Source organism: Pseudorca crassidens, chromosome 8, assembly GCF_039906515.1.
Source record: "Pseudorca crassidens isolate mPseCra1 chromosome 8, mPseCra1.hap1, whole genome shotgun sequence".
In the NCBI taxonomy this organism is placed as follows: Eukaryota; Metazoa; Chordata; class Mammalia; order Artiodactyla; family Delphinidae; genus Pseudorca; species Pseudorca crassidens.
The window spans coordinates 8,231,502-8,246,278 of record NC_090303.1 but is presented as its reverse complement, the minus strand read 5'-3'; the positions used below and the strand labels follow the sequence as shown (position 1 = coordinate 8,246,278).

General features: G+C 49.4%; 1 protein-coding gene across 3 annotated transcripts in view; it reads right to left on the bottom strand.

Annotated features, from left to right (window-relative positions):
- Window positions 1–546: 546 nt before the first annotated feature.
- EGFR (epidermal growth factor receptor) overlaps window positions 547–14,777 on the bottom strand; it is a 193,076-nt gene continuing 178,845 nt past the window's right edge. For 2 of the 3 annotated variants that reach the window (XM_067745688.1, XM_067745690.1), the window contains exons 23-28: window positions 12,267–12,413; window positions 10,784–10,881; window positions 9,151–9,318; window positions 8,711–8,758; window positions 7,923–8,028; window positions 547–7,297 (exon numbers count right to left, since the gene is read on the bottom strand). In XM_067745688.1, the coding sequence (XP_067601789.1) occupies window positions 6,936–7,297; window positions 7,923–8,028; window positions 8,711–8,758; window positions 9,151–9,318; window positions 10,784–10,881; window positions 12,267–12,413 (929 nt within the window). In that variant the 3' untranslated portion in view covers window positions 547–6,935. The remainder of the gene's footprint in view (window positions 7,298–7,922; window positions 8,029–8,710; window positions 8,759–9,150; window positions 9,319–10,783; window positions 10,882–12,266; window positions 12,414–14,777) is intronic. The other variant, XM_067745689.1, reaches the window with a different exon arrangement.

The following is a 14,777-nucleotide window of genomic DNA, read 5'->3' as shown; positions in this document are numbered from 1 at the left end:
TCCCTCCCACCACCCGCTGCCCCTTACGGCCAGTTCAGATGACCGACCCCCTCCGGTTCCCTGAGCCGCTCAAGGATTTAACCTCAACACAGCATCTTCCCTCAGCGCTGCTGGTTTCCTCCACGGGCGAGTGAGGAAATGGCGCAGGGTGGGCAGGCAGGTCTTCCCCGTGGTACGAGGGGCGATGGGGAGAGAGTTGGAGCAGCTGGGCCCGACGCCCGAGCACAGGGTTGTGGTTTGTGAACGTCTCTGACTTTCAGTGTTTATTACGGAGCAGAATCGCAACAACAAACTTCTGGTGTCCCGAGGAAACACAACCTTGCTACAGACTCATCTCTTCCACAAGGAGGCCTCTCTCGGAGGAGATCTGGGAAGGGGAGATCTTGGGAGGTGTGCCCTGCACGACACGGCATTGAGACGGCTCCACTCGCTGAAGCGTATCAGGCCCTACGGTGTAGACGGCGGGAGCGGGAAGCCTGGGGAGCAGAGGGCATACGGTAACTCTCCATAATTTCTCCTCGGTTTTGCAGTTGTTGAAACTCAAACTGCTCTAAAAATAAAGTTTATTAATGAACGTTAAAAAGTTGTCAGGAAAGAGCATCTACAGTAGGTCAGATATGATTAATAACTAATATCAACACTGCATTAACAGGAATGCAATATTATTTTTTATAAGGTAAGTATGAGTAACGAACAATGAATAGTATACATCTAATTTTTTAATACTCCAAATACAATCAACATGTTTTGATCAACAGTGTAAACCATATAAAAGAAAACCTTGCTTTCCATTTGTACAAATATTGCTTTCATCATAGCAAAACTTTACAATGTTAAAACGTACCATAGATAGAGGCTATAAAAAGTATTGCTTGTTTCAAAACGAAGTTATTGGTGTCTGAGGCTAATCAGTTACATCATCACCTCTAGTATCAGTCATCAGATCCATAGCATGTCTTTGTTTCCAAGAGTGTATATTAGACAGCAAGATTACTCTGTAGCCAAATTAAGTCAAAAGGGTTTCTGTTTTTAAAAAAATAAATAAGTAAACGCACCTAAAAGTGTGTAGTTTTATCTACCAGGTGATAGGGTGGGGATTTTTAGTACTTCTGCTGGCAATTCAGATGGGAATGTGTAATCTCGGAAGGCATATTGTGCTTGTGGAAGAGAAAACAGTACTAATTGCTTCAGATTTTATCCCAGATGTAATATAGAAAAAAAATGTAAGACGTGTTTCTTAAAGCAAGCATCCTCTCATTGGCTCTGGTTTTTACCAACGCCATCCAACTACTCATGCAGTCTCCTTGCCGGCTCCCTCTGTGGCTAACTGCTTCCCTCCTCCCTGGGCAATAAAGGATGCACAGCAGCTCCAGGCAGGGCAGCCAGCTGGTTGCACAAGCAGCAGGGATGCTCACGATCAGTCCACTTTCAGTGGAAGACATGGAAAAAAGGGGTCTGTTCTGTATTTCCTTTTGGCCCTCTCCCCTCTAGTGCTTGGGCACGTGCCCTGGACCCTCCCCATCCAGCCAGGTTCCTGACGCTCGGCAAGTGATGCTGGGTTTTTTAAAAAATTAATTTATTTAATTAATTTATTTTTGGCTGTGTTGGGTCTTCGTTGCTGCACACAGGCTTTCTCTAGTTGTGGCGAGCGGGGGCTACTCTTCGTTGCGGTGCAGAGGTTTCTCATTGCGGTGGCTTCTCTTGTTGCCCAGCAGGGGCTCTAGGCTCACAGGCTCAGTAGTCGTGGCTCGTGGGCTCTAGAGCACAGGCTCAGTAGTTGTGGCGCACGGGCTTAGGTGTTCTGTGGTATGTGGGATCTTCCCAGACCAGGGCTGGAACCCATGCCCCCTGCATTGGCAGGTGGATTCTTAACCACTGCACCACCAGGGAAGTCCGATGCTGGGGTGTTTGTGCTTGGGACTTCTCTCAGTCCTCAGGTGTCTACAACTGCAGAATCTGCCTGCGAGTCCACACACCTGTGGCTAATCCCTAGGCAGGTGGTTCTCAGCCTTGGCTGCACATCAGAATGATTTTAGGAGTTTTACAAAGTATAGATCCTGGGTTTCGCTGGCCTGAGGCACGGCTGGGCCTCAAGATTTCAAGAGCTCCCCCCTCGATTTCACTGTGCAGCCGGCGTTGAGAACCCCATCCCTAGGGTGTGGGAACGGCTTAGTTTGGAAGACCTTTGGTGGCATTCATCAAACATGCTAAACATTATTAGGGCTCTGCTGGTATTTCTCGTCTATATTGTAATTGCATATCAATGGTAAATACAAAAATAAAATCCTTTGCATCAAAGTCAGATTGGGATAGAGAAACCAACAAAGTGCTCCGCTATTGTTTTTCCCACATTTACAGGGTCCCGTTGGCAGATGGGTGGAGCACGGCATGCAGCTGAAGTTGTGTATTAGTCGTAACAGTGATTCTTTCCCACTGAATTGCCCCAGAGTCAAATGAACCTGCTTCAGACCAAGAAACTAAATGTGCTTTCCACCTTTTTCTCACTTTATAGATATAAAAACGAGTCTCCTCTTCATCAGGACAACGACCTAGCCTAGCTCTGCAATGATGTTGTGCCTTTTTATGAGAGAGAAGAGAATTTCCTCTTGTTTCAGTCAAATCCCTTTAAACAAAAATTTCCGTTTCAAATTTTGATTCTCTTGCAGTCTTTCTAAGGTAAGCTATTTCTTTTAGTAGAAAAGTGAGTTTTCCTATAAATACACCTTACAAAGTTCAGTGCTGAAAAAAGTTACAAAAATAGGCTTACGTTTAAAAATCTTGTTGGAATGTGTCTTTAATAGTAAAAAATCTGTGCTCCTGATGCAGCCGGTGTGATTGGTGACAGAGGTAGGGGTTTCTATTCACTAAGGTTTTACAGCCCCAGCAAAGAAAAAACACAGATCATTATGTTGTAATAATGTGCTCGTCACCAGGAAAGAAATGCAGAGTAGATGTTAAGGGCAAGTTCAACAGCTGTTGCTTTGGGTGAGCAGCTCATTCCCTGCAGCAGGAGATGGATTTTTCTAATACTTCTTAGGAAATGAAACTGTCCAGGGCTTTCTCAAGGCTCAGATTTGGGTATCTGCCACTTTCAGGATCAGTTAGCTGCTGGTGACAAGGAATTAGAGGCTTCTGGAATGGCCACCAGTGGCTGAGTCTCCAGGCACACCAGGGACTGTGGGCTCGTTCTGGCCCTGCCTCAGGAATCTCTTCCACACACACAGTTTCTCTGATTCTGTCCTGACTTGGGGGCACGGTGTAGACGCCTAGGCTTGTACAAGGGAAGGTGACTTTAGAGATGAGGGTTTCAACTCTGGTTGCCCATTACAGTCACATGGGGAGCCCGTAGAATTCCCATTCACTTGGTCCTTTTGAGCTCACAGGGGGTCCTGGTGGGCAGCAAGGGTGAGAACCGTGGCACTGAAAGCGAGCAGCTGCATCCTATACGCTGAGCACGCCACGAGCGGGAGGCCGCCGGCCCAGGGCTGAGTCTCCCCTGCAGAGCCTTTCCTTAGCACGGCTGCTTCCCAAACTCTGGTGCTCATTAGAGTCACCTGGGGGAGCTCTGAAACTCCCTGGGCCCAGGCTGCCCTGAGGCAAATTCAGACCCTTTTTCGTTGGGACCCAGGAGACTCCCAAGGGCAGCCAGCCTGAGAACCACGACCTTTGTGCTTCTGCAATTCATGGTTCACGTCTGTCTGCAGTGGGGGCGGGGGAGGACTAAAGCTCAAAATTAAGAACTTTCAACAAATACCTAAGCCTTAGTGTCAGCTGGAATGCAACCTGCTGTCTCCACCACTGTGCCCCTAGCTGTAGAATCAGTGACAACTCGGACCAGAGCAAACCTAGAGTTTGGAAGATTCGCCTGTCTTCCTGAGGTGACAGAACAATTTTTCGTAGCGTGTGACAACAGGGACTCCTTAAAGATTATGTGAGAAGATGTGTGTCAGGCCCACTGGACAGCTGACCCTGGAATGACTCAGGCTGGGGTGCTGACCCTTCTGAGCAGTGGACCCGCCAGTAACTTTAGCAAGTCGGCGCTCTGCAGCCTCCGGTTCTTTATGTGAGGATTCAGCCAGCTGGGGCTCGCGTAGAACTGCCATGTTCACTAGGGAAAAAATCCACGCCTAAAGAGACCCGCACCCACGTTGTTCAAGGGTCAGCTGTAAATGTTAGCCTCCGACTCCTGCTTCCCCCGACCTGTGTCCAAAGGCCGGGTCTGGAGCTGAGCCGTGGGGAAGGGTTCCAGGGATGGCTGGGGAGGAAACAGAAGACAGGCTCTCTGTGGGACCTCGGGGCCTCGTGTCGACTAGGAGGAACCAAAGGGGTGAGCGTTAAGCCCTGAGGTCTGGCCAGTCAGAGCCACGATGTGGGAATCCTGGAGCCCTGGGCGCCCCCCTCCTGACCTCCCAGGGACCCCCGGACTGGACTCAGGCTCTCTTGGGCTCTGAAGCATCTACAGGCCCCCCTGCACCTCCTTGGACAGACATAGTGAGACCATTCTAGGAAACAATCTTTAAGAGAATCTAGCAACTACATTTTATGCAGGAGAACTGAAATACAAAGAAGAAAAAAGCTGAACAGTTCCCGCTGTTTTATTATGTTATAGTAAAGTATTTCAAATTACAAAAATACTAGGGTTTTAGCGCTACAGTTGGACCAGCACCCTGTGGTCCTCCCTCACCATCTGTTTCCTGACAAGTAAGTGACAGCAGAATGTGAATCGTTGTGTTTCTCAGGGCTGGATAAGTCATGGGCTAAAGTATTTATGTTCTGAGGTGAATAAATAATGAAAGTGGTTTACTGACAAGGACATAAAATTTCAGATTCTTAAGAGGTGTTGTTTAATCTTTCCTCAAATCATTTTCAAATCCCCCGTGGGGACGGACCCGAAGGGCCCCTGGGGAATGTAACTCCCAGGCCGGAAGGGGCAGTGGGCCTGTAGACCGGCTGCACGAGTGGTTCCTGTGGCAGATGCCTCCGTGGTTGAGGCTCCCTCTGCTGGGAATGCACTTTCCATTTTCCAGTGGCTGACGCCCTGGGGGGGTCTTTTAACCCAACTCCACCACGGCTCCTCCAGGACCCGGTCCCCCTTACTCCCTGCTTTGTGCTGTCATGGTGCTGGGCTGACATGTCACGTCTGGCATGTGTCATATCGTTTTAAGGCTGGCGTTTGTGAGTCAGTTTTCTTCGCTAAATTGTGAATTTCGTGGAATCACGGATTATGTTTTGTTTATCTTCAGTACCTATGCCAGGCTGGTAAGGTGTTCAAGGGTATTTGGAACACGATGTGATGGAATTGAATTGAATATAGTTTATATTTCCACTGAGACAAGATAAAATACTTTGGTAACAAAACTGGGGCCCTGATCCATCTGAGTCAATAAATAACTTAAAAGCTAAAGGAAAATCGTGTATGTGGGATGTGGGATGGGCGGCTGAAAATATTGTCTGAAACACTTCTTCCTGGCTGAGGTGGGTGTTGACTAAGAGTGTTTATAACACTGTCTACCAAGAAGGGTGTTAACAGTCAGGGTGCGGGGACACGGGTGAGAAAATGCTGGTGTCCTAAGCAGCAGGTCCTCCAATTACAGGGAGTTATTTTAAGGGGAAATTGTTTTCTTCTTCTCACATGCCTATAGATGCTATGAAGGCAGTATCATCAAATTAAATTTCATATTTACCGCTTGAATTCCACACGACACAAACTGCTGCCTCTATTCTAAAGCGTGCCAGTGGTGGTGAGGGCGAGACATTTCCGCAGAGCTGCCCCAGAGCCTGGACCCTTCAGCTTACCAAGGGAAGGAGGAGCTTCGGGGCCGCTTGCCAGTGAGGGGCAAAGTACCCTTGGAGGAAAAAAGCCTGGAAGTGAAATAAAAAGAAAACTATCTTCCGTGAGTAGCTTGAACAAATTTTTTTTTTTTTTTGTCGGGGGGAGCTAGAAGTTGTAAGAGCAGCTTCGTTCTTGCAGTCTCCCGATACATGCCTGTCCCCTGACCCCCAAAGGACCTGATGTATTTCCTCTGAGACTCACATCTGGGGGATTGGTCCCTTTTTGCACTGTCATTCCATCTCAATTAAAGGCAACTGGTCTGAATGCTGACGAATGAAATATGAGCCGGTCTTGGTTACCGTCCCCTCCTGCTGACAGGGAAAGCATGCTGAATTTCACCGCAGTGGAATGGAAAAGAAACAAATCTGATACTTGTAATTAGAAAACACGGGTCAACCAATGGAGAGTTAAGTACCATGGAGACATTCATATAAAAGTAAGTCTGAGGAAGAATTCTACCCCCTCTGTTACTTCCTTGCCCAGGAAGAGTTCCAAGTGGCTTATCCTCTTGCACCTGCCGTGATTTGATATAGTACCAATCGGGCCTGCTTAGGATCCAGAGGACTGGTTCGTTATTCAACTGTCTTGCAGTGGAAGAGTCTCCAAGCGGAGCCAATGGAATCAAGTGTTAGCTGGAAGGCTGACCCTTGCTTCTCGGTCACAGGTGGGCCTGGGTCAACTCAGTGCCACAGGTGCTACGAGCAAGACTGTCCCTCATTGGACAAGCCCATTGAGAGCAAAATCAATGACAAAACCCCAGAGGTCCCCAAGCAATAAAACTCCTTAAACATATTTAGTGTTTTTCAAATATACCTCATTGAAAGGTGAACTTCTGCCCAAATGGACAACATTCTTTCTGGATGCCTTTTGTGGAAGCCTCACAGTCTGAAGACAAAGGAACGTCCCTGCAGCTCCCCTAAGTGCATCCGAGTCGGGGGCACTTGTTGGCTGAAAGATGGGCTGATCACGGCAGATGTGGCCAAACCAGTCCATGGGTCCAAGAGTTAATGTGAGTATGGCTGACGGGACTGAGTAGCTGCCGTGGCTTGGTCCTGGGGAATGAAGGGGCTGGACTTTTTAGGGCTGAGGCCGTCCACCATGGTCAGGCCCCGGTAAGGTCACTGCCCGCTGGTGCTACCCTTAGGTATTCTGCATTTTCAGCGGCAGAACCCTTAAAGATGCCATTTGACTTGGCTTCCTTGGGAAGGAAGGCCTGCTGGTAGTCAGGGTTGTCCAGGTTAATTTGGTGACCGCCTTTCTGTGCCCAGAGGGCAGGGCCGTCGAGCACACCGTTGGTGCAGGCGGGATGGGTGGTGTTGAGATACTCAGGGCTGTCCACGGCATTGCTGTGGGAATTCTGGTAGTGAGGGTCTCTGCCTGGAGCCGGGTTTAGAGGCTGATTGTGATAGACGGGGTTCTGGACAGAGCCCGCGGGCCTTTTGGGAATAGACTGGTTTACGTATTCTGAAATTGAAAAGAAATCAGACGTAATCAGCAAAGCATCATCCTAAGCAGGATTCCATGGCTCATTCTGAAGCCGTGAATATTCAGTGAGGCAACGGGTGACAGAAGCAGGGAAGCCTGGGGAGACGACTCTCTGGCTAAAATAAATTGCGCTGTTTTCTGTCCTTCTCAAAGCAATGGGTACGTTTATCGTTTGCCAATTTAAAGTCCTCAGAGGACAGCCTCCCTTGAGGGGTGTGTGTGTGTGTGTGTCTGGGGATAAAGCTTAGATTAGGGAAATACATGTTTCACAGGCCAAGAATGGAGCCAGGAGAGAGAACAGAGATCAAATGTGTCACACACACACCCACACATGCTCACACACTGACACATGTATATCTCTGCTGTTTGCTTCAATTTTAGAAAATGTGCTGATTCATTCTATAGACAGCCTGGACATGCCTTGAGCCCCTCAGAGACCCGTGCACACGCCCAGCGGTTTCTGTCGATCGGCCTCTTCCTCCATCCATCGTGTCTGCACGCGTGCCATGGGCCCCACCTCCGGACCAGCTCGAAAGCAGCAGCTGGCCGGGGCACTGGGGACGGGGGCTCAGGGGCATGGCTGCTTCCAGAGTGAGGCACTCACCGGGTGCTGGAAGGAAGGCGTCATCTATGCTGTCCTCGGTCAAGGTGCCAGTGGGGTCTGAGCTGTACCGCTGCAAGAAGCTATCTTCCTGGAGGGGATAGCTCTGCTGGGGAGGAGATGAGGCAAGGTTACTCCAGCCAGTGCCGCTCACTTCGGCGGGGGTATCAGGATCACCTGACAGCCCGTTCACCTGCAGATAATGATTCAGCAGGTCTAGGAGAGGACCCGCACCACCCACAGGTGGCCCACAGACCCCAGGGCAAGTGGCACGGCCCTGGCCGGGGCCGTCCAGCAGGGCTTTCTGCAATGACAGACATGTTCCGTAGTCTGTGCTTGTCCACGCGGTAGCTACTAACCACATGTGTGAGGAACTGAATTTCAAATTGTAACTTAAGCAGCCACATGTGGCTGGTGGCTGCTACACTGGTGAGTGTGGGTCTAATCAAGGCTTCACACACCAAGCAACAGCATCACCTGCAAGGTGGGCTCACATACAGACGGCCAGGCCCCTCCCCGCAGATCCTGAGTCAGCAGGTGCGGGGTGCTGGCCCGACCGTTCGCATCTCTAACAACTGCCAGGTCCATGACCTGCACGACGCGCTGTCCTTCAACTCTATCTTCAATAGCATTTTGATAAGTGATAGCTAATTGCTGGCCTTAGGGTAGGGATCAAACAACACAGGAAGGAAAATCCCAGCTTTCTGAGTTAGGGTGGGCATTTCTTATGTCTAATAGAGCCATGGTACAGAGCTGTTATTTAATTCTGCTTTACAGGAGTTGATACCTACCCCGTTTCGATCACCGCAAGCCACAGTGGGTGTGTTGCTGGTGGAGCTCTGAAAAAGAATCACAGCTGTTTACGGTGCACGTGGACGCTCGCCCATCCCCACTGAGAGCAGGACAGCGGGGGGCGGGGGGGGCGGGGCTCCGGGAGTGGGCGCGGTTAAAGGGGCTTGATTCCGTCTTGACTCGTTAGCTTTAGAAAAACTAGATTTAGTTCTGACTTAACGCTGTTCCTTAGTGGACCAGAAGAGGGTATGACCCAGTTGTTGCAATGCAGTAAGATAATTAATACACTGAATTGCTTCATTCTGATTTTGCCTTTACCGTCTGGTTAACGTCTACTTCTTTGTCTCTGCGTGAGTTCCACAAGACGGGTATCATTTTTTGCTAAAACTCAACCTGTTCAAACCAGGAGGCAGAGCTTGAACAAGAGTGACTTTGGTACCAGAGAACTGAGGAGGGGCGTCCGGGAGCTGGCGGGGCTGTGGAAGAAGCCCTGCTGGGGGATGAGGTACTCGTCCGCATCCACGACATCTTGCATGTCCTCTTCGTCCATCAGGGCGCGGTAGAAGTTGGAGTCCGTGGGGCTTGGCAAATGCATCCTCTCGTCCCCCTGGCACAGAGATTGTGAGACCATTAGAAAGGTCCAGAGAGCCGCTGTTCCACCCACTGGTTGTCGAGGCGGGTCTGCTGTCAGCAGGTGGCTTGTGTGTTTGCCAATTTAGTTCTAATACACTCGTCCCCCCTCCCCCTGCCTGGGTCTGTGAAGTACAGCTCCTCCTTCCATGTCCCCAGACCTGGAACTAAGACACTGAAAATTCCCTGATGTCTCAAAGTCCTCAAAGGAAATGCAGACAGCTCAGGAGGAAAAAGGAAGGGCCAAAGCTGCAGCATTCAGAGTGCTGTGCTGTGTACGATGAGAAATACACATCTGGTCGTCTTCCCTGCTCCTGGCACAGAGCTCCTAAGCCCCTGGAATTCCCTATGTGTCTCTTACATTAACCAGGAGACTTCTGGAAGCACCTAAAGATGGGGGCTGGTGGCCAGTGGAGACAACCATGGGATCACACGGTCGGAACTTTCAGTCTCGCCCCTAACCTCCAGGGAGCGCCGGGGGACTAGGGGTCGAAGCTACTGCCAATGACCAATGATTTAATCAGGCCTATGTAATGAAGCCTCCATAAAACCCCGAAAGGACAGGGTTCAGAGGTTTGGGGTGGTGAACCGCTGGAGATCTGGGGAGAGTGGTGCACCCAGACAGCACGGAAACTGCGCCCTTCCCCCATGCCTCGCCCCTTGCATCTCTTCTGTCTGGCTGTTCCTGAGTTATACCCTTCTAGAGTAAACCAGTGATCCAGTAAGTAAAAAGATTCTCTGAGTTCTGAGAGCCACTCTAGCAAATTAATGGAACCCAAGGAGGGGGTTGTGGGAACCTTCTGCCAGATGGTCAGATGCCCAGGTGACAACCTGTACTTGGGACGGGCATGTGACCTGGGGGGAGGGGAAGCGGCCCTGGAGGACAGTGGGATCTGACGCTGTCTCCAGGTGGACAGTGTCAGATCGAGCTGAACTGAAGGACACCAGCTGGTGCTGGAGAACTGCTTGCTTGGTGGTGTGGGGTCCCTCCCCTCCAACACACACACCCTGCGATTGCTGAGCAGAACCTCTAGGCGTTTTGCAAAGTGTTTTGCATGTATTATTTCACTGAATCTTTAAAGCAGCTCTGCGAGCTTAGTTTTGTTAACCTAACGTTGTAAGTACAGAGTCAGGGATCTGAAGCCCCAGGTTTGCCCGACACCAAAGCCCTGGTCCTCCAGGAGAGCAACATAAGGCTTTGGCTAAGGGGACCATGATATGAGCTGAGTGTGAGGGGCTCACAGGGGTGGCAGATGGAGCTGGGGGCCCCACGGCGCACTCCACTTAGTCCACAGCTTGGGCTGCGCTTGTTCTAATGCACTGAGGATTAATGGTGTGACCTGCGAGACGGGGAGGCTGTGTCGGCACCGGACGGAGCACAGTGACATTTGATGCATATTAGACGGATTTTCCCAGTGGGTGTGCAGACTGGGATCTGGTACCTGGATGACAAGGTAGCGCTGGGGGTCTCGGGCCATTTTGGAGAATTCAATGATCAACTCACGGAACTTTGGGCGACTATCTGCATCGATCATCCAGCCTGGGGAAGGAAGGAGGAAAGTCAGTGCAATTAGAGCCCTGAAAGAAGTGATAAAGATGGCATCGCTGAGAGAACGCACTTACGGTGAGATTCTTTTAGACAAATAAATGAGGACGAAACCTAATCTGTGACAGGTTTTTCAGTCTCGGCAAACCAGCACTGATTACTGTTTAAAGACCATGATGACATCACATATCGGAGTCAGAATGACAATAACATGCTCTAAGTTCCTGCACCTCCCCTTCCAAGGGCCAGCATTCTGGTGTCATCACCTTAAGTGACTGCAGGATATGCACTGCTTTCTGTGAACTGCTCGGACTGGAGGGTGCTCTGAGTCCAAGTCTCTCAGTGAAGCCCTCCCTTGACCTTCACCCTCATCCATATTCACTCAGCAGTCTAGTAAGCTGGAAACCAGATTCGGTTTAGGGAAAATTAGGGACTTTCTTAAGAACCTCGGCGTCTGGGAATTCCACACCCTGGTGCTTTCACTGTATTACACACTGAAGCAATCACATGTGCACGTGACAGGGGTGCTTCAGTGCCTTCCATGGTGGGGATACTTCTGTCAGCCGTGCCAGTGCATTTGAGTACACGATGATCCAAGTCTAGATTAAACATGCTGGAGGAACAGCTATCGACTGGAAATCCTCCTGATTCCTGAGGGTTATTTATTTTCTATCAGCAGGACGTCAAGCTATTCTGGGCCAGACTGCTATGTGACCTGACACAAATCATGTAACCTCTCTGGATCCCAGCTTCCGCAACCTAAAGCAAGGACGTTAAAAATGATTAACTCTGTGGTCTAAAGTTCAGAAAGGCTTAATATTTACATTAACTCGATCACATTCCCCGTGCTACCTTCTGTATAAATGCTCATCATACATGTAATGTGACCCGCAGAGCCTACTGAATTCGTGATTCTGATGGCGCGGTAGTGTCACCGTCAAGCTACACATGGATTAAAATGTTTACTTGCTCCCACTGCAGAAGGCCTCACGTAAATCCACTATCTGAAAAGGTTCACGTCAAAGCAGCAATGCCGATTCTGTTAACCTCTTGTGGTTACTCATTGTTAGGCATTTAAAAACAGTCTCTCTGGTAACAGGCTTCAAAAAGTGGGGCAGCTTTTTCACTGAGCAACTCAGAGAGAAGAATATTTTGGTGCAATGGCTTATGGGGGACTTGGATTGTACTTGTTTGCTTGTGAACATGGGCAAACGTCAGCTCACAGCGCTCAGTGCGTCAGGTAAGTGCTTCCAGAAGTGTCTGAGGGGGTGTTTACAGATGTGCCTGCCTATGGACCGTGACAGCATGTGTTCAGGGCGTCGAAGGCCTGGGGCGCTTGGCTCAGGGCAGCCCAGGGCCAGGTGCAGCCGGCCACTCACACTTGACCATGATCATGTAGACGTCGATGGTGCAGATGGGCGGCTGAGGCAGGCGTTCTCCCTTCTCCAGGACGGTTGAGATCTCACTCGCGGGGATCCCGTCGTAAGGCTTGGACCCAAAGGTCATCAACTCCCAAACGGTGACTCCTAAGAGGAAGAAGCGTTGCTGTGTGAGTCAATAATAATCACTGCACCTTGTCTTTAGTCATCATTGTTGACATACTGTTTCTAAGGTTTAAAAACCCATGTCTGTGGCCTTGGGCAATTTGCTTGATGCTAGAAGTCTCAGTTCAGCTCCCTGTAAAGGGGGGTGATGACAGCGTCTGCCTCATAGGACAGTTGTGAGGACCAAACAAGATAACACAACTGCAATGTTCAGACGATCCCAGGCAAATAGTAAGCAGCCCATAAATAGTAAACTTTAGTAATAACAGCAAAGGGAATACCACCACTCTGAAGCATATGGATTACGGTCTGTGGAGTTGGAGTGCCACACCCAGACATCATCGGCCCCAGGTGACTTACCAGCAAGGTTATAAACTGTGCTTTTAAAGAATAAAAAAACTGGAAGAAAAACCCCCTGTGTTCCTTTTGATAAATATAAAAACCCCATACTTTTAATTTCAACATCCATCAATCGTCATGATTAAAAAAGTCAAAGCAGGAGTAATTTTAGAATTGGTGTTTTTTAAGACTGTTCCGAAGTTCTGATGGTCCTTCCATCTCCGTGCCTCCCTTGATGGAATTCTCTGCTCCAGAAACACACAAATGCCGTGGGGAGTATGTCCCCACCTGGACAGCAAGGTGCCACTAGCGATGAGTGCAGTGGGCCTGAGCCTGGGTTCCCAGACCACACAGGGAGGGACCAGACACAGGAACCCGGGGCCTTCCTGGTCTCCAGCTAGTCTAACCCCCCCTTTTCTTGAGATTGGCTTCCAAATGCCTATCACCACGGATCTGCATAGATTTTTCAGAGGTCATTCCAAAACCGAATGACCTGAACTAACACGCAAAATGCAAGGCTGACGAATGAAGGAAAGCAGTGGTCCAGGGACAAGAAAATAGATTCTTCTGTCCTGCCCACCACGGAGTCCATATGGACTTGATGAAAGAAAGAAAATCTCATGTCCAGATCTTTAAAGTCGATTGGTCCTCCTCTAACTAGGTTTAGACATTGCGTTTAAACACACACAATGAATTCCTGCGGGAAGGCAGCTTTTCAGGTTTCGGAACAAATGGTGAAAGAGGGCGGTGTGTGTACCCGGTTGTGGGGTATGAGTGGGGCTGGAAGGTGCTATGAATTCTCTCTCTGTTCAACTCCTAAGCGGAACACATAGGTCCCTAACTGACTAAACTATTTTGCCTCGACTGGAGCCTAGACAGTGGAGTAACAGGATATGTTTTTAGCCTAAAAACTCAGGTTCATGTTGTAACAGGTCTGGTGTACTGCCAGGACAGCAGATTAGAATCACTGACAACATGATTTCCACTGAGACGAAAGACACAGCGCCCCCGTGGTGATGCTGACTTTCTGATGTCGGTTGTAATCATTCACAGGGATTAAGTCACTGAGTCGGAGAGTTTTCATTTACTGGACAAACGTGGCCCAAGTGCGCGCTGCGAGTGGACACACAGGGCCAGGGGAGAGCGCAGCCGGTAGGCTGGGAAAGGCAGACCACTTCTGATCCTAACTGATCACGGTTAGGGGCTCAGGTTTTATCTGGAACATATGTGGAACACCAAAGAAGGATGTTAAGCAGAGAAGCGAACGTCTAATGTAGTTTAAAAATACATTTTCCTGCTGTTTGGAGAATAGATGAGTGGGTGTAAAACAAGCCCAGAGAAGACCCAGGAGGAGCCCCTCCTTGGTGTCACTGGGGGTGGGGGTGGGGTGGCTTGGGCTGTGACAATGACAATGACAGCTCTGGGCAGGACCACAAATGGGAAAGTGGCATTTCTTCCCATCCCTCTGGGGGAGTAGACATTTCGTGAACATGACTGAAAATAAGGCATCAGAATAGCTTTACTTCCTTATCCGGTTCATTGTGAGCAGCTCAGCTCACAGGTATAAATGAAAATCCACTTATTCATTCACAAAGATCTCCGTCTTTGTAAAGCTTACATTATAGCAGAAAAGACAAAGACCCATGCAATTTTTAAAGATGCATTTGGAATATTAGGAAGTTAATAGTGCTATGAAAGAAATGCTAAATGGACAATCTCCTGAATGATTTTGTTTTTGTGATAATGGCTAAATTCCTCTTGGAGATTCCTTTCACTATTGCTCTCCCCAAATACACGTTTCCATGGAGGTGGGTGACCCCTTCACCTCTGTTGCGTTCATAGCTGGGATAGGCTGCTGATGCATACATAGTTCAATGCGGATCAGGTGTTTTGCCACCTTTGGGCTGATTCTGGGTGACAGGGAGGACTGCCTGCAGTAACAGAGGTGGAAGCACCCCAGCACGGCAGCCAGTGGAAATGCCTTCCTGGAAGGCAAGGCCCCTGCGG